At 47.3% G+C, this 19597-nt stretch overlaps 1 protein-coding gene across 18 annotated transcripts in view; it reads right to left on the reverse strand.

The window, feature by feature from the left end:
- The window catches only part of LRRFIP1 (LRR binding FLII interacting protein 1), a 103288-nt gene that overhangs the window by 46301 nt on the left and 37390 nt on the right, over window positions 1-19597 (reverse strand). For 13 of the 18 annotated variants that reach the window (XR_005602271.1, XM_039554581.1, XM_039554577.1 and 10 more), the window contains exons 2-5: window positions 11473-11559; window positions 4801-4818; window positions 1497-1544; window positions 179-223 (exon numbers count right to left, since the gene is read on the reverse strand). Coding sequence is in view for 17 of the 18 variants with exons in the window: in XM_039554581.1 (XP_039410515.1) it covers window positions 179-223; window positions 1497-1544; window positions 4801-4818; window positions 11473-11559 (198 nt within the window). In the remaining variant the exon portion in view is untranslated. Of the gene's footprint in view, window positions 1-178; window positions 224-1496; window positions 1545-4800; window positions 4819-11472; window positions 11560-18446; window positions 18535-19597 lie in introns of those variants that run through there. The other 5 variants (XM_039554575.1, XM_039554574.1, XM_039554576.1 and 2 more) reach the window with 3 other exon arrangements.

Consider the following 19597-nt stretch of genomic DNA (forward strand, 5'->3'; position numbering starts at 1 on the left):
AGCTCCCTGGACTGGGGAGAGGGCAGAGAAGTCAGGAAGTGGCTTTGGGGTTTTCACTTGCAGGGGTGGCGGGAGTTTGCTTTGGTTCTTTTCTTTTGAGAAGGAAGTGCCTCACACATGTCTGTTTTCTTAACCTGAAATGTCTGGCTAAATAGAAAAAGCAAAAGTAGGTACTGACCGAGGCATTTCTTCGGGCTCTACGGGAATAACGCTCACTGTCTTCCTACCAAGGCAGCAGAGAGAAAACAGAGGGAGGCGTTGAGAGGACAGACACAGCAACAGAATGTTCCAGAAACACACAGTGAACTCCAGCCACGCTCAGGAATCAGTACAGTTAAACCAAACAATGGGAGGTGACACCCTGTCAAAGCAGAAAAACCCTTCCTCCCTCCTCTGTGACCCCAAATTTCTTCCCCTCTGCTACACAGCCTCTGCAACACTGGAAATGCCATCGGATGTTTTACACTTCAACAAGCTGATTTTAACAAATTGATTTGCACTTAATTTAGAAACGGCAGTAGAAAACAGCAAAAAAAAAAAAAAGGTTTCAATGTTGTAGTCAACAGATTCTCACAGGTGAGCTGATTTCCAAGCAAGGGAATTGCCTGTAAGGTAGAGTTCTGCTCATCCAGCAAGGATCTGAGGAGACTCAGTGTGAGCCTGGGGCCCCTCGGTGGGTGGGTGGTCCATGCAAACCAGTACTTACACTGATTCATTATCGAAGGCCAAGGAATTTGGGGAGTTTGGGAAGTTCCCTTCCACACTGGAAGCCGGCTGTTCAGTTCTGCCTTTTCCAGTGTGCAGTACTCAGCTTTGCAGGGCAAGGCCACAGCTTTCATCTGGCATTGCTGGTAAGTGATTTTATAAACTTAGGGCTGCAAGATATTTGAAGTCAGTAACTTCCAGCCCATTAGCAACTTCTTAATCTCATAAGATGGGTGTTAAAACAGTCAGATGTTGCTAGTGGCCAAGTTTGTAGCTGCTATCCAACGACTTTAGCAAATTCTAAAATCCAGGACACTGTATTATTGAAACAAAGCAAGGATTGCCCTCGTAGCAGTAATAATTCCTCTCAGGGATTCCCCTGGGCCAGTAAGTGCAAAGGAAACTGAAGCAGCGTGAGTGAAACTTGCCCACAATTTACCTGAAGGCAGATTTAAGGAGACTCAAATGGTGATGAAACCCACAAAAAGTAAAATGAGCACAAACATTCCCTGTATCCCAAGGGGCTTTACCAGGTCTTTACCCTAACCTCATCTTCCAGCGACAGCATGGACACGGGCCTGTAAAAAGACATGGCTCTAACCCAGTCCTTGCCAGTTTTAAGTTGATCAAAAGTCACATTTCAGTTGGAAAAGCAAGACTGTGCGATTGCTTGGAGCAGAATTCACACTCCCAATGCATGAAAATACCTCCTTTGAGGGACCTCAAACTCTAGGAAACTACACAGAACTTCAACACGCAAAAGTTGTTGAGCTACATTGATCAAGTCCTACCATCCATTGCTCGATGTCTCCCCACTTAGTATCCAGACCATAATATTTCTACAGACAGAAAAGGGAAAAAAAACCAGAATTTAGATGAGAAAAGCAAACACAGAACATTTAGACATGCACTGCCAAGCCTTGGCCAAGCCACACAGCTCCACACGAATGTGCCAGGGAGAGCTGTGCCGAGTGCACCAGAGCCCTCCACAGCACGAGCCTGGGAAAAGCTGCCTGGAAACGGGAAAGGGGAGTTTGGGGATGACCAGGATGCTCAGCAGCTTCTTCTCCCTCAGCAGTGCAAAACCCTCTGTGCTGGGGGACAGGAGCAAAGGGAGTAATGAGTCTTGAATTCTTGACCCAGTTAAGTCAAGACTCATTACAAGGGAGGCGAGCGCAGGGCACTTCTAGGATGAAAATTGCTGTCAAATCATGTTTCCCATAAAGGTTTGTCAAACTGGGCAGACAGGTTGGATTCAAGTAATCTCTGGGCACCCCGATTCGCTGGATCAGAGCTCCACAGAGCTCCTTTCAGAACACCAGGCTTTTTGCCTACATTTGACCCACCTGACAGTGGTGGCAGCACCAGCAAGGGTACAAGAGGACAAGATCCACAGTGCAGGCGAGGACAACACTGGGAACTTCCCAATTAACTTAAATTTCCATCAGGCAGCAAGTTGTTCAAAGATCCACAGGTTTAATGGGACTTTTCTTCCTCCCCAAACAAGCCTGTCAAATCTTGGTCTCCGGAATTTTGTGTTTTTAATGGTGCCCACAACGTTCCTCGGTGAATTGAAATCACTGGCCTAAAGCGCAGCAATAGCCAAATGGAAATCCTGCTTAAGGAAGAATAATTTTATAGACCTTTCTTACAGGCTTGAGGAGGCAGGAGTATCAACAGCCAAATGGAAATGATTAAAAAAAAATCAGAAACCTGGTCTGTATTGCACTCTGGTTTTAGCACTCGCTCAATGGTATTAATCTAATTTTATTTTCACCCTTCAAGACCTCATTCACTATTTACTGATAAACCAAAACAAAGAGCTGCATGTTCTTCAGCGCTGTATTACTTTATCCCCACTTCAGAATCACAACCCATGCAACAGCCCATTATAAAATTAACTTTTATGCACGTCTCAGCCTGAGAACGGCCCCTGAAAATTCCATGAACTCCCAGAGCTGTGTACACGATGAGAACCTACAGATTACATGCTTTGTAGTAAAGCAGGTCAGGTAAAGCCTTATTAGAGGCTTTTTAGCCATTAAGCAACAGAGAATATTTTCTAACACTAGACATCAATTTAAAAAACCAAACCACTATTAAAATGGAGAATCCTTTTTCACACATAGGAAGGCTCCATAAACACACTTGTAATTTTTTTAAGGTTTGCTGCTTCCTTTTCCTGCCCTCTCTTCTCACTGCCTGTCACTGGCTTCTGAATTCAGCCTTGCAAAAGGCAGATAAGGAAACAGCCCTTACAAGACTTGCTCTGCCACAGTTTAAGTTCCACTTACAGGCTCTCCTTCTCCATTTCAAATTACACAGCTACGTGTTTAACATCCCCTAAAGAAAAATCTTAATGAACGAGACTGCCCAGAGACTATTTTTAATTTATAATATTTTAAAGACCATATGTCATACTGGACTTAACTGGCAGCTTTTGAGCTCTCAAGTATTTTGACCCCTCACAGCCACTTTTCTCAGTTCTCTCTCTACACTGACTCTTCTGTTCTGCCCCCAGGGGCTGATTCCAGTGGGTTAAAGGAGGAAATGGTGCTTATCCATTCATTTAGGTTTCAGTTAGAGGCCCTTGCTGGACTCAGGTTCCCGTCTACCTTGAAAAGTGACATTACAATTAAATAATTAATGATGTTAATACCATTGAGAGAGAATTCCAGATGTAATTTGCTCACTGAGAGTGAAAATGCCAGACTCGCAAACTTGCTACGGGATGTTGAGAGGATAACCCACTTATCTCCTCATCCATGTCAGGACACCAGCAGTAAACAACCTCCTGGGCTCCCACGAGGCTACTTTTGCACCAGAAGGTTACATTAGTTCCCATAAAGGAGATTAATAACGAGCCTGTTGATCCATGGGCAGACATTGAGTCACTCAGCCTGTAGTCAACTCCAGAAATAAAACCAGGAGCGAGAGAGATTTGTTGGCAAATTGCTGGGGTCAGGATTAAACACCAGAGCACATGATTTGAGCAGCCCTCCTCATATACATACACACTCGAAGAGGGGAACAGCACTTCCAAGAAGCACATGCAGGGCTGGGTCAGGCTTTGAAGCATGCAGTTAGGGCAGCTGGAGTGCCAGAACAAAAACCAAGCACACTGTGGTTTAGGGAGACATTCATCACTCAGCAAGCCATAAAAATATCTCAGGAAAAAAGAGAAATATTCAATAAGGCAGAATATGGCAGCCTTGAAGAAAAATGTGCTTTCTCCCTCCCTGTAAATCTTCTTGGGAACTATTTCTGTTTCTAGGTGCCACACAGTTCACATGCTGAAAGTGTAGAACAGCCAAACATCACGACACAAACCCCAAAATCTCTGTTGCTACATAGCAAGGGACCTCAGTTAGAGCTACTGTGATCATCCTCCTTGCCATCATCATGGAAAGGAAATTGGGAGGAGGGAAGAGATCATGACTTTAAACTGAGGTGAGAGAGGACTAAACAATGTAAAAGCACTTTTAATGCTTGGGTGTCACTGGAAGGAAGGCCATACACTTTGTTTACCAAAGAATTATGAGTTCAAACACAGCATCCCTGATTTCCTTCAGTGACTTTGTGCAAATAAAGTCATCTGAAAGTCATTCTTCCTGCTGGCACCTGTTACATGCTTGCCCAGCCTGAAATACTTCAGTATCACTGGTACTGAAGAAGAATGACTCGTAGGAGTGACTCTCTTGGCCTTCAGCACACGAACAGAGGGGACACACAGGCCCCTGGTGACACAGGGAGCCTCTAACCCTGCTTTGCCAAGTCACTTTTCTGTTACTGCCTATTCTTTGCCAAACAGGCTGTAGGAAAAATCATACTAAGTGCCTGACCAGACATTATACATGGGTCATCTTCCCCCACTCCCCTTTATTGTCCAGCCCACGAGACTGTGGGAGGGGAGGGCAGAATTACAGGGAAATTACAGCCTGCTGGGCATCCCCTCCTCTTAAGAGGATTTCCCAGGTTGGACTCGAGGATCTTGGAGGTCTTTTGCAACCTAAATGGCTCTGTGGTTCTGAAATCGTAGCAAGACTCACAACATGAGAATGCATGCAAACAAGAATGAAAGCGAGCAAGCCCTACCTTCTGGACCTGATAGATCTGGGGGGAAAGGGAGAGGAAAGAAACAAGGAACAAAGCTAGCGTGAATGATGGATACAGAGCAATGCAACGCTCCACAGCTCGTTCTGGAGGGAAAAAACAGCATTTATAGAGAAAATACAGCAAAACATGAATACAGAGAGGAGCACGGTGAAGCCCTGTGGATTTGGGTAGGACAAAAGCAGTGTTTGCTTCGCAGGCCTCCTCCATGAGCCCAGCTACAACACAGCATTCCTGTTCCCATTCCCACCAGGCTCTGGGATGCACATGGGACATTTTATCCCTAGGCTTTGCACCAGGCCAGAGCCCAGCCCTGCTGTGAGCCAGGACCTCTCTTTTTTCCAGCCTCTCTCCATGACAGGAACGGATGCCCAAATACTCGCCCAGGACGAGATGTGCATCTACCACCACAATAAAAGCAAACAGCATTAAGTACAGACCAACTGTTCCTCTTTGAAGGACAGAATTTGTCCCTGAGGGATGAAGCACAGTTACAAAAGCACCGAGCCCACACACCTTTCACCTGTGCACAGCACAGTGCCAGCGTGTGAAAACTCATGGAAAATTCCTTGCGCACGTATTGCTGGCCTTAAAGGATCCCTGCAGGTGCCTCTTTCAATTTTTAATGTTTCTGTGGAGCCTCACACTGTTCTCAGGCCTTAATAAATGCACTGTTGACACTGCTGTTCTGCAGTCTTGGAGCACACTGATAACACACAAAACCTTTACAGCCACTCTACTGCATCTGAATTTTGTGCTCTTGGAGCCCTTGACTAATGAGCTTTGTGAAAACAGAAAACATGTTTTTTCTCACATCTTTCCTAAAACCAGAAACCTTTCTGGGTTCAAAAAAAAAAAACAAACCCAAAGAACTCTTCTTGTTCAAAAACACCTGGCTGGCTGCACAATCCTCCAGCTGGTGGCAGGGTAGTCAAGCCTCCCAGATTTTGGGGTATTTGGAGGATCCCTACCATTCACTGCTCTCAGGGATCCCAGTGCTGGGAAGCAGAGCTTATGTCTCTCAATCCCTGCCCTCCTGATCAGGTTCCCCTTCACGAAGGACAACTGCACAACCCAGATTAATGCCTCGGCAGCATTAATTCCCATTCTGACAAGTGCAGGAGGGAAAATGAGGACCCATTTAAAAACCAGCATTCCCACACAAGTAACCACCCCCCTCCCCCTTCCCTAAGAAAGCCATGAAGAGGAAAATGAACTGAGCCCTCCCTCCCGCAAGGCTGCACACAATTCCAATCTCTGCCTTCTCCATGGCACGCTCAGAGTGCCTTTCATCCATGCACAGGAGCCAAACACCACAGGTTCAGACGTGGCAATTACCACACAGCTGATTAACCTTAAAGCTTTAACTTTTCCATCCTGTTTTTTTCACTCATGCCTCGAGGCAACTCCCCCTAGCCTTATTTTTCAAAGCCCAGTGCTTCAGGCTTGGCACAGCAGGTATTCCCTGCTGAGTCCAAAGCAAGGCATGCAAGGAGCCTTGTGCCTGGGACCCAGATTGCCAATGGACGAGCTAACAACGGGGCCCTTGTTCAGGCCAGGCACCGTGGAGGGAGGTGGAGAGGCCTCAGGGATAAAGCCAAGCACATCATTTAACTACTCCAGCTTTTTGTAAAACCTGGAATTTTGGAGGAACCCATTAGCCAGCAGGAATTACAATAGCTCAGCTCCAAAGTGACTGATCCCTCAGCAGTGCACTAGGGGAAGGTGTCCCTGTCCACGGCAGGGAGGTTGGAATTAAGCGACTTTTAAGGTCCTTTCCAACCCAAGCCGTTTTAGGATTCTGTTACGGCACTGTCCTCTTTAGAAAGTGTGGTACAGGAGAAAACACACACTTTTAAACAATCACCTCTGTTGCAGATGTGTCCCCCTCCAAAAAGAGGCAATTACACATCTAAGCAGTCAAATGCTTTAAAGACTACTTTCTTGTATTAGGGTATGAGCAAGAAACCCAAACGTGTCTCGTCCACAGCATTAACAGCAGCCAGCTTTCCTGGTTTCCTCATCACAAGAGGCTGCCCACAAAAATAGTTTTTCATAGAAGTCGCTTTAAAACGGGACAGAACAAGCCAGCGTTGCATGCTTAGATGGTGGCAGAAGAACAGTCTGCTAAAAACACCTTTCACATCATCCCTCTCCAAATTTGCCTGGGAATCTTCACACTGAGTGTGTAAGACACAGATGAACCACCACAAACCTCCTTCATTTCTTGCCTGCTTATGTAAGCACCAAGTTTCATAGTCAGTCTCACCCCTCCCCATTCAAGCCACAAGAATCTGCTTTTCCCTTTTTTTATTTTTTTTACTAGAAAGCACCGGTAGCGCATTTTATTCCACAGAAATATGAATCCAAAGGGGGAAAAGTATGTGCAAGTGAGGTAAGGAAGGAATTTACAAAACAGCCAAGGCAAGTTCTGCGCTGTGCCCTTAAAGCAAGAGCTGCAAACGAAGCCAGGAGACAGCACAGTGCACTTGCTTTGAACTAGAAGTACAGGCTCATCTACTGTGTGAACTGGCAGGGAAGAACCTTATCCCACCGATTAAGGAGTGGGAGGAGATCAGTCTCTTTTCACTTCAGGCACTAATATCAGCTTACGCTGTGGTCTCCAAGTGTCAGCCCTTGAAGAGACATTTAAAGCCCTGCCAGCAGAACACACAGAAGGCACTCCTACAGAAAGCATTCTCCACAATCAGCCCCAATGCTGCAGCTTTTGCATGTCTCAAAATGTTACTGTTAAATATTGCTGGGGAAAAAAAGGCTTTAGTACATTTTAGGTCAAGCTTCTGATTAAAAAAAAATGCACAGGAAAAAAATTTTTCTTCCCATTTTACCTTGTAGCCCCATGAGAATTAGCAAATGTTCCCAGAAAAACTGGGCTGACCACTCCTGGCTTGCCCTTCTGAGTGAATTAACAATAAATACTTGAGTGCACACAGGAATTTGTCCCAGGACCAAGCACATCTTGACAGTACAAGCCAGAGGGACTGGCCTCAGACTCTGCAGCTGGCAACCAAATGTTTCAAAAGCTTGGCAGCATGGTATGGTAAACCAGGACCCATCACTGCTCTGACTCCCACCAGTGGTGGGAAAACAGGGAAGGGAGGAGGTACCACCTGTTGTAATTGTCCCTTCAGCTCAGAACAGGCACTGCCAGTGAGAGCTGTCCTCCACTCACTGATGTGTGGAAGCAAACCAGGAAACTTAACCAGGCCTCCAGATTAATTATTGACATCTTTGGTGGGTAACAACAACAAAGCAGCACTGAATGAGAAGTCAGAAGCATTCAAGCTGTTACACTTGTTAGATCTGTGCCTTTCCTAAAGCCTTATCACCAAGAACACCTTCTCTAATAAATACATCAATTGATTCACATCTCTGTGATTCAAGAGTGATCAATACCCTTATCTTCAGAGGAACTCCCCATGTCCTGGGCTGATCCCACAGTGTGGGCAGCAGGGGAGGGGGAATTCTGTCCCTCTGCCCCTGTGCTCAGGTGAGACCCCACCTGCAGAGCTGCCTCCAGCCCTGGGGCCCAGCACAGGAAGGACCTGGAGCTGCTGGAGAGAGTCCAGAGGAGGCACCAGGATGATCAGAGGGATGGAGCAGCTCTGCTGTGGGGAAAGGCTGGGAGAATTGGAAATGTTCCAACAGGAGCCCCATTCAACAGGAAAGATGGGGCTAGACTATTTACAAGGGACTGGAGTGACAGGATGAGGGGGAATGACTTCCCACTGGCAGAGAGTAGGTTTCCATTGGATATTGGGAAGGAATTTTTCTCTGTGAGGGTGGTGAGGCCCTGGCACAGGTTGCCCAGAAAAGCTGTGGCTGCCCCATCCCTGGAAGTGTCCAAGGCCAGGTTGGAAGGGGCTTGGAGCAACCTGGGATAGGGGAAGGTGTCCCTGCCCATGGCAAGGGGTGGAATGAGATAAGTTTTAAGGCCCTTTCAACCCAACCCATTCTGGGATTCTGTGATCAGGTCACGATTCTTGTGCTCACTTTTTTTCTTCAGCTTAAGAAAACACTTTTCATGTACCCATCTTATGCTTTGCTATGAAAACTGTGCTCATCTTCTCCTCCTTAGCTTCCTCTCCCTGGAGAAAAAAAAAACAACAAAGAAACCAAACCAAAAAAGCCAAACCACTGGCACAGTTACCCTTCTTTGTGCTGCCTGGCATGAGGTGGTGCCAGGTGATGAGACGATACCGCCTCTGGAGCACACCTGCAATCCTGCCCCACCACAGTGCAGTCCTCCACGGGAACTTTCCCACATCTCACCTTGCAATTGAGTGTTCTCTGCTGAAAGCCAATCTACTCCTGCTGTACATTTTCTCAATCACATGTGTAGGCTCTTCGTGCAAAAATCACCCAATTACTTTAAAATGAGGGAAATGAAGTGCGGGATTGAGAAATGTCATAAATATGAGGTGGCGGGCAGGAGAGGAGCCAGTTTCCAAACCCAAATCATTAAAATACCCTCTTTCACTGCCATAGTTATAGTCTTTAATGGTAGCACCTGGAAACTTTTAACTCAGACCAGCAGTGTAAATATATTTTCAAGTAATCCATGCTCCGCAAGAAGCCTGCCAGGGCATGCACACGGCTTTAAGCATGAAAAACTGTACACGCACACGCAATAAATTCATTTATTGCTTTTTAACTCCCAGAAGGGAGCTAGGGCTCTAAAAAGCCTTCTGAAGTAGTAAAGCAAGTGCTTTAACTTCTGGTTATTTAACATGGCAGTAGTGGAAAAGTGCTCTTTATGTCTCTGAAAAGTTTGCAAAGGGAAATGAAGATGGCAGAGAACCAGGTGTACAGACCCCAGTGTCACAGCAGGTTCCCCTCCAAGGAAGGGGTAGGTGCCAAATATCTTGTGTTGACCACTGCTTGGGATTTTCTGTGTTTATGTTTTGTTATACCTGCAAGACGTTTGTGGCAATGAAAAACTTCCTGCAGCTATCCTTAATATCTCTACCTGGCATCTGGGGGCTAAGATGAAACTATTTCGAAAAGTTACAGAATGTCCAAGCTTGCAAAATATTAAATAAATGTGTCATTTATGGCAGTGAGTTACAAGGCAGATTGTGATGGATATCTGAGCTTGCAATGAATGTGGTATCTCAGAGGGACATCCTGCCCTATTCAATTTCTATCTATACAAAGAAGTTTTCACAGGTTTTCAGGTGACAAGCTCTTAACTGCAGGAGCTTTAGTTTTCACACCTGAATTTCAGTTTACCAAGACACCCTCTGCAGCATCAGCTTTTAATCTGCAAAGGGGTCATCAGCTCCATTAAGTCACCTGTAAATTAGATGGTGTCAGCTGCCAGGACACCCCTATTTTACTCTGCTGCCCAAACAGAACACGTGGTGCCTGTTTAGCACAGCCCTCCCGCGGCTGCTCCCACGCCGCACCGCCCCGCAACGCTTCCCACTGTGGGACAGCTTGCAAGAAACATCCTCCAGAAAGCAGCAACTGCAGCAGGAAGAGGCTCCCACCGTCCTCAAGCTCTGTGTTTGCAGCAAGGGAGCTGAGACACATCCAGACCTGCCTCACCAAAAGCTGAGTGTGGGCAACCTGCCCAAGAGCTTCTCTTGTGGGCTGGCTGCTGCAGCCTGCACTGGCACTGCTCTGCTGTCACATCCTGATCCACATCCTGCTGTCACCTCCTGATTCACTGCTCAAAAGCTCAACCAGATCCTGCTCTGCACCCTAAAGCAAATGTAGAACCACTGAATTACAGAATGGCCTGGGTGGGAAGGGACCTTAAAGATCATCTTGTTCCACCCTCTGCCATGGGCAGGGACACCTTCCACTAGCCCAGGTCGCTCCAAGTCCCATCCAACCTGGCCTTGGACACTTCCAGGGATTGGGCAGTCACAGCTGCTGTGGGCAGCCTGTGCCAGAGCCTCCCCACCCTCACAGGGAAGATGTTTTTCCTAACATCCAATCCAACCCTGCCCTCTTGTCAGCGTGAAGCCATTTCCCTTTTGTCCTGCCCCACATTTATTCTTACTGTGTATCCCCAGACCCTGCCCCCAGACTCCATACTTCTTCCTTCTCCTTCAAAAATCTACTGAAAAAACTAAATTGTGGTTAACTGTTCTCCCTGTTCTGCTGTTCCACTGAATGCACATCACCAAACACAAGTTTTGAGCCCTTCTGGTTCAGTTCACCAGGTAATGCTTTGCCAAGTGCAGTTTCTACCCTTGCTCCTGCCAACAGCAGCCCATCCTTTTTACAAACTGGGGGAGGGCACAGCACCAGCTTCACAGCAGGAAGCAGAACAACTTCACAGTGATGCTATACAAGGGCCAGGAATCTTCCACATTAATTGGATTTCTAAAGAAGTGATAAGAATCCACCACCTGCGATACTCAAACAAACAAGCTGCATACTTCAAAGTTTAACATTAAACAAGAATTACTAACCACCAGGATTTTCTGTGAATAATTATACTGGCTTCACCAAGATAAAGCCCTTGCCACGATCCGTGTTTTTTCCAGGATTTTCTATGATCAACATTAGTTCCACGCAGACTATTTCAACAGAATATAGATTAACCCCCTGTACCCCAGATGTTCTGAACATCTTCCTCACTGGATACAACCCAGGCACCCCCCAAAGCCTCGGCCTTACCTCCTTCTGCTGCCTCTCCAGCTCTTTCATCCGGATCTCCCGCGCCTCCGCCCGCGCCGCTCGCTTCGCCGCAAGTCTCGCTTCAGCCTGGGAATGGGAACACAGGGATGGGATGAGATGAAAGCTGGGCAACCCAACGGGGAACACGCTCCGGAAGCAGGGCAGGGAATGGGGAGGCTTGACTCGGCAAGGCTGTAAACACGTCTGTAGGAGTTAATTCCCTATTGCAGGTAATGGCCCTGCCTTCCCTAACTTGTTATCTTCACAGTCAGGTAAAACACCCCCGTGCAGGCACTACCCTCCCTGAGCACTTGTGTTTAAAAGAGCTCTTTAATTATTATTTGTGTGGCTGTAGAGGAAACAGGGACATTTATTTGAGAAAGGCAGCTTTTGCTCTTCTTGTTTTGGGTTTGGGGGTTTTTTTTCCTCCCCTGCAGCATGGATTGTTTTCTATTGATGAATTAATTTGACCAACAGCAAACACATTACGTGCCATTTTTCCTAACCACTGACACTGTGCACACATACCTGGGCACGGGATTTGGGTAAACACTGGAGTTCAGCATGAGTGTGCACAGCTAAGGCTGAAATGATGGAGAGAAAATGCACTAGCTCCATTATAAATCTCCAAAATTCCATATTCCAGTCCAAACCTCCCTGGAGTGGAATTCTGCCAAGAACGAACCTCTTGAAGATCTACAGTGCTTCCTCACTTCAGCCCAGTTGGAAGTGCTGGAACATGCTAGAGAGTAACATTTTTAATATTCTGCTTTAAATCCCAGGCACAGTCAGTAGGTCTGACAGAGGAAGAAGTAAAATTAGCTCAGGCTTGGTACAGTACAACCGTGAGCAGCTCGCCCAGCGGAATTCAGAACAGCTCAGCAGGGAGCCAAAGGCACCGCTCACAGCCAGTCACCCTGGTGCTACACCCAACTCCTCTGCTTCTGACACCTTTTACTGTAAGTACAGCCTCCAAATGGACAGGAAAAACTGCCATAATATCAAGGTCAAGCACACAGAGAAATCAAAACGCCGGTGCTTTCAGCAGGGCTTCTAAACAGAAGGAAAATCACAAAAAAAAAGAAAGGTGTAATTTCTTTTCCCTTCTGTAACTGCATTCACCACTCAAGCTCAGGGAAAAGGGCCACAGCCTTCAAAAACACAAAGAAAATATGGAAAAGAAGCCAAAAAAAGGAGTAGGATGGCTGAAACTTGCAGTTAACAGAAAACGGCTGATGAAAATCAAGCATGAGCTGATGTATGGGAGGACCAGGAGCCTTGCGATGATGCAGATCTTAAAACCTCAGACTGCAGAAGACCAAGAGGGGATCTCATCAATCCGTACAAATATCCCAAAGGCAGGTGCCAAGAGGGTGGTGCCAAACTCCTCTCAGCGGTGCCCAGCGACAGGACGAGGAGCAATGGCCATAAACTAAACCACAAGGAGTTCCACCTCAACATGAGAGAGAACTTCTGTACACTGAGGGTGGCAGAGCCCTGGCACAGCTGCCCAGGGAGGCTGTGGAGTCTCCCTTTCTGGAGACATCCCAAACCCAACTGCACAGGCTTCTGTGTCACCTGCTCTAGGTGACCCAGCGGATTGGACTGGATGAACTCCAGAGGTCCCTTACAACCCCAAATATTCTGTGATTCTGTGAAATCTGAAAAATTACTTGTAACAAGAAAACAAAAGCCTTCACAGAGAATTAAAGAAGCCCATGGCAGAAGGAGCAAATGGCTGGTTTTGCACAAAGCTGCTCTCCCTTGAGTTCTTTGCCTGAATTTTGGGTAAGTGGCTCTGCCATGGACAGAAACTCATGCCAGGAGCAGACCCTCCACACCTGCACCCAAAACCATCCCCTCTCATAACCTGATACTCATAACCAGGTGACAGCAGGCTCCCGGGTGCAGGCACGAATCCCCAAACGTGTTTTCAACAACCTGAAGCCGTTTGTCCAAGAAAAGAAAGCCCCAGCCCTGCTGCTGCTGCTGGGCAAAGCCTGGGTGGAATCCCTGCCAGGCAGTGCTGTGATGCACCTGCAGTGTTTGGAATTGCTCATGACACCCACTATCTAAACACGCCCTGAGATATGTGCTAAAGGCACGAAATCACAGCTCTGGAAACAAGCCTGATGGCAACTCGACATGATCCCTTCTGTTTATTTAAAAATAAACACTGGCAAATCCTAACTGATGGAGGTGAGAAATAACATCAGCACAGACTGTTTTTCCCCTATGGAAAACCAAGGGCCCTAAAGCCTCCATAAACAAAACACACCAAACACTACAGGCTGTGTATCTTCCTGACAGAAAAAGGAGGAAACAAGATTATTTGGATGTTAACATGATTGTAGCTGTCATCCTCAGGAATTTCAATAACCAGCTGAGCTTTCACATCAGAACTAGGTGCCTGTGTGTAAAATTCACATGTAATTCAAATTATACCTATTTCCCCTTGTTTTCCTTGTATGATAAGGGCCAAAGGATTGACACACTTGCTAGCCATGTTGCAGAATTATATATTCTCTCAGAAGCAAGCACAATATAATATGAAATGCAGCAACTTGAACAATAGGAATAAAAATTAAAAATTTAGCCAGTTTTTCTCAGGCCTTCCTGAGAATGAGGCTCACCAGTTTTTAAATTACATATACTAACCACAGGAAGTTAAATGAATTTTACTTTGTGCAAAATCACACGTGTAACCTGTCATTTCCAAGGATATAATTCTAGTTTTAGTGCCAATCCATGGAGCATCTCTACTTTATTCTATTTCATCTTTGCAGTCCTCCAGCTGCTCATTTAAAGCCACCCTGCAAGCCTTTTAAGAATAAAAACACATTTTCACTCAGCAGCTTTGACTAACAATGGCTTACATCTTGGAACAAGCATATTGTTTATTTATGAACTTTTTCTTTCCGTGACCACATGTCAGCATTAAGCATCTTTGAATACAAACAACAGAAACTGTATCCTGGGTTCTTGAGCTTTAAGCTAAAAACCTGTTGTTAGCATATACTTTGTAAGAAGTCATCAAGTGTTATTCCATCCTGAACACTCATATTTTAAAGCAACTCGTTCTCATCACATCAAAACAAGTAATTACAGAATTGCTCAGGCTGGAAGGGACCTCAGGAGGTCTCCTGCTCAGAGCAGGGTCAGCATCACATTCAAATCATGTTGCTTAGGGCTTGGTCCAGATGGCTCTTGAAAACCTCCGAGTTTGGTGGCTCCACAGCCTCTCCAGGCTCCTGTTTCACTGCCTGACTGTCCTCATGGAATAAAGGAATAAATGCCCCCTCAAATCATGTCAGAACCTGCTCTTGGCTCCTTAGTAACCCCAACTTCTCTGCCAGAAGGCTGCTGTACCTTAAAGTCTGCATCAAGCACTAAGGAATATTTTCAAGCACTTTCTCAAGGGTGTCTGGGTGCCATTTAGATGATTACACAGTTATTTTCACCGTGGTTCCTGACCAAACACCAGCTCGTTTGTGCTGGACAAAGGAGGGTTTGTAAGAAACAGGCCATCCTTCCCTAAAGGGTTTTCGAGCCCACGGCAAAATGAGAGAACGGGGGACAGGAAATATGCAAGGAGAAAAAAAAGACTTCAGTATGTGAGGCTACCCACGAGACTCTGGAGGGGTGCTCTCCAACTCAACAGAAATGTATTATGCTGCAGTCAGGCCAGCCATTAAATGGTCAACCTGTGGCCTTCATAATCCCATTTCTAGCATGCTTTACTGGATGGAATTACTTCATTCAGAATGAATTTTTTTTTAATACTCTGTAGGTGGCATTGGTGACAAACCTGGCGTCACCTGTGAGCTCAGAGGAAGTAAATCCATCAGGGCAGGGAGGAGTCCACCCCTCACTGTGTACGATGTTATCGAAGTCAAACCAAAGCCTGGTAGCAACCCTAACACCCAACAAATCCTGCAGTGAGTGTGGGAGCCAAACAGGGCCTGTTGCACACAGGTTTTCCTGTGCCAAAGCCCAGCTCAGGTACAGTAGGTGTCCCCCAGCATGGCACAGGGCAGGGACGCCCAGAACAGCCCCACTGCCACCCCCACCTGCTCAAGCTGCAAACCTTAAAAAAGAATAAAAATACAGACCAGACTTTCAGACTAACATGGAGGAGCGTCAGATTTATTGTGGGCCTCTTCCTCAGAAGCACGGGCATGACGGAACTCATGGGAGTTTGTCAAACCACACTCTCTGAGACTCTTGGACTCTGTTCTGTGCTATAAATACCTTGATTTCTTGCACAGGCTGCAAGCAGCAACGCTAACTTTACATTTCTCTCTCTGTGCTGACTAAACCAAAACAGGCTTTGCCTGGCTGACTTTGGTCTTCATCCAGCCCAAGCACTGGGCTGAGCCCAGAGTTGAGTCACCTCTAAGGACAGTAGCAGAGACAGACACTGCAGCCTGCAAGAGACGCTGCTGAACATTAAAAAACCACCCAAAAATTCACATACTTCTGAAATTCAGCTTACTGAAAGCTATTCTTTAGGCTGCCTAAGGCTCAACTAACTATTCAAGGGATTAAAGATTGAAAAAAAAGAAATTAGGAATCACTAAGACTGAAGGAAGTGATCTTAAAATCATCTAAAATTCACTACTGACTCAGCAAGCAACACAGGCCTCAATCAAAAGTGACAGATCACTGTCAAAAACAGAAGAATAAAAATATGAAGCCTAACTGCACTCATTACAAAGCTTTTGCAACTTCCCTTTTATGAAATACTGCTCATCTGACAAGAAGAACTGGCAGCTTCAGCCCTACTGAGCAGGTCACACCAAAAAACCCCAATCCTCCTAAGAGGCTTCCGTAAAGCCCCATAGGCAAAACGAGAGGAGGTGGCAACCACACCGCTGAGATGAACATGGAACTAGGCACCAGCTGAAAAATCATCACCTTAATTTATGGGACTCACTCAAATACTACAATCTACACACTGAATTCTTGTCTTTTTATTGCAGTTGCTCAGAATGATTTACAGTCACCAAGCTCTGAAACAAATACACTGCTGAACTGCAAAGTGCTCGTTGCTTTTGCTGGGCTACTTGCTCAGCACTTGACACTCCTGCTTGAAAATAAAAACCCAGCCCTGTGCAGCAGCAAATCTTTACCCCGGCTTAAGGAGTTCAGTGTATTTAGCTCTGAAGAGGGAAAAACTAAGCAGGTTGTAACTGGAGCACAACTACAGCTGAAAAAAAACCCAAACCAGGTATTGGGTATCAGCTGGAAAGGGTGAGAAGAGTCTTCTGCCACCTGCAGCAGTGGGGAGAAGTGGGAGTATGGGACTTGCAGCTGCTGTGGAGTGGCCCCTATACAGCCTCTTTCTAAACACCACTGGTGGGCACAAGGTCTGGCTGTGCCTGTGGCCAGGGGATAAAGCACAATGGTGACGGAAGCCGTGGCTTCCTGGCCCCGCGCGCCGCGCCAGGGAAGCTCCGCTGTCATTATCGCGGCGATGAGAGAATTATTTAGGTGAGTTGCTGAGGTAGAGGCCAACGACACACACACATCCTGAAGGTGTGCATTCTCAGAGCCTTTCCCTCCTGAAATGGCAAGGGCTTCATTGTTCGCCCGTCAGCCCCAAGACACAGCCAACAAAGACAGGAAGTTATGCTGCTTTTTTGAGCGGTGAAAAATGACTATGTTGACTTGCCACATAGTTACATGTGTAAGGGTTTTCCAGCTATACAAAGCACCCCTCAATTCCAGTGCACTCAAAATTACCTGCTTCTGAGACTAGTAATCAAAATCAGCGTCATAATTTTTGTGGAGGATTGAAGTGTGAGCCTGCCAGCACCAACCATACCCGGAAAAGCTCTCTGATCCCACTGCCAGAGAAACCTTAAAACACAAGCCTGCCTGACTAAATTACACCTGCTCCCTGTAAGCAACCACTACTGTGCATTGCTGCAATAACTATTCTCAGGCTGATTTAAACCTCTTGCCAACATGCTTCAGACAAAGCCAGCCGGTCATTTTTGGGGCCAATGTAATTTTTCATGATGGATGCTGTCCCATTCCGGTACTCCGTACCCTCTTCCTCAAATGTTATAGGACTGTTCATTTTGTTTAGCCAAGTCACGCTTCATCAGTTAAAAATCTGGTAAAGTTTGTTGCACTCCTACATAATTTAAAGTCTCTTTAGTCATGCAACACCTGATTTGCAATATTCCTGTAACACAGCTGACCAACACAGCTACCGGGTAGAACCAGTGCTAACCCATGGCAATGTTTTTCCAGTCTCCATTTGAGCAACATGTGACCTAACCCAGGAGTTCCAGGAGCTCACCAGGTGAGTGGTGACTATTTAGCATCGAAACAAGAGCAACTATAATGACTTCTATGCTGAAGAGGTCAAACCAGCATATTTATCTGGCATTTTTTTGCACACGAGTTATAAATACAAACACACTTTGCACCACTTACTCATATGGTGATGAACCCCTGAATCATACAGGGCTCGGTCAGTCCACATCCTGCTTTACTCCTCACCTTTCTCTTAAATGCAAATTACTATTCAGAACCAGCAGGCTGGTGAACCTTAGCCTACACGTAAACATAGGGATTCCCTTCTAATACCCCCGTACCAGCTCTGCTGGCCCGACAGCCCATCATGGGCTGGTCTGACAGCTCCTGTCCCTCCGTGCAGGGACAGCGGTGAGCCCGAGTGACAGCTCGTGCCGAGGGATGCCTGACCCGCCCGTGGCCATCAGGTGGTCCCACGGGGCTGCTGTGACACTTTATTTAGCAATCATTTAACAGGTTCCTCTGGCACGACGGCTCCCGGAGCAGCAAGCAGCTCACGTTTCGTTTCGGTCAGTGATTGTGCAAAGCGAGCCCGGGACAAGCCCCCGGGCCGGGCTCACACGACGCCGGCCGCTCCCGGCTACCACGTGGAGCGCGGGGCTGTCCCGGCCGCGCTGCCCGAGCCCCCCGCGGCCCCCCGGCCTTACCTGCTGCTGGGCAGCCGGGCTGAGGCACTCGGCAGCCGCGTCCATGGCTCCCGCTGCCGCCGTCTGTCCCCGGCGGGGCCCGCCCGGACGCGCCCGGCACGGCCCGGGGGCGGAGCGGGAGCGGGGCGCGGGCGGGGAGCGGGCGCTGCGCTCGGCGGCCGGGGCAGCGCGGAGGGAGCGCTGTGTGAGAACGCGCACCTGCCGCCCGGCATCGCTCCGAAACGCGCACGGCATCCATCACGGAAAGGGCCTCCTCGCCTCCTTTTTGTCCCCGAGGAAGATAAACAGCCCCAGAACATCCCAACAACTCGGCGCACGCCACCCCCGCCCTCCCTCCGGGCTGCACATCCACCAGATAACACCCTGCTTATAAATATATATTCATGTTCACGCCAGGCGGCCTTTGCATGGCAGAAACAAACCGCCCCACTGCTGTTAATTGCTGCAATTATATCGGTGCTGTGGATTGCGTTGTGTAGAGCCGAGCTTAAAAAGAGCCATCCGTGATGGATGGGCTGGTGTTGGTTTTATTCTTTCAGAAATGGCATTACGCGCTAAGGAATAATGGAAAAAAACCCAAAACACGTAATCGAAGTCTGACAGTACTGCAGAAGAGCAATCGGGAATAACGGCTGGCCAAAAAATAAGGACACCCTGCATTTCAAAAGGTTCTTGGTGATGAGCTGGATGAGCCGAAGGCACAGAAGGATTAGAGGGCACAAGTGCTTTTAAGTGGCACTCACTGGGACGATACCCCCAGAACAACTGAAGGCACGGTCAGAGCTGATATCCTGGCTCCGTGGCGATTAATGCCATCTGTTGATTCCAGCTGATTTCACCCAAAGCATCTCTCGATTCCCCTTGTCTTCGCCCCAAGCTCACACACCTATCCCCTCGCAAAGGCCAGGGAGGGCTGGGAGAGCTACGAAGCTTAAAGAGCTCATTTTACCCACGGCCATTCTGCAGCCACAACAACAGAGCACACGGGGAGTCATCTCCTCCTGGCACGGGATTTTCCACGGCAAGCCAAACAGGTTGCTCCGTAGCAACTCAGCCTGCACCCTCCTTCACAGTCAGGGAGCCCAGCGAAGCCTCCACCCAGAGTCTGAGCTCAGTTTTTCCATGGGCTGCCTGCCCAGGACAAGGAATCT

This window comes from Corvus cornix, chromosome 7 (genome assembly GCF_000738735.6).
Source record: "Corvus cornix cornix isolate S_Up_H32 chromosome 7, ASM73873v5, whole genome shotgun sequence".
Classification (NCBI taxonomy): domain Eukaryota; kingdom Metazoa; phylum Chordata; class Aves; order Passeriformes; family Corvidae; genus Corvus; species Corvus cornix.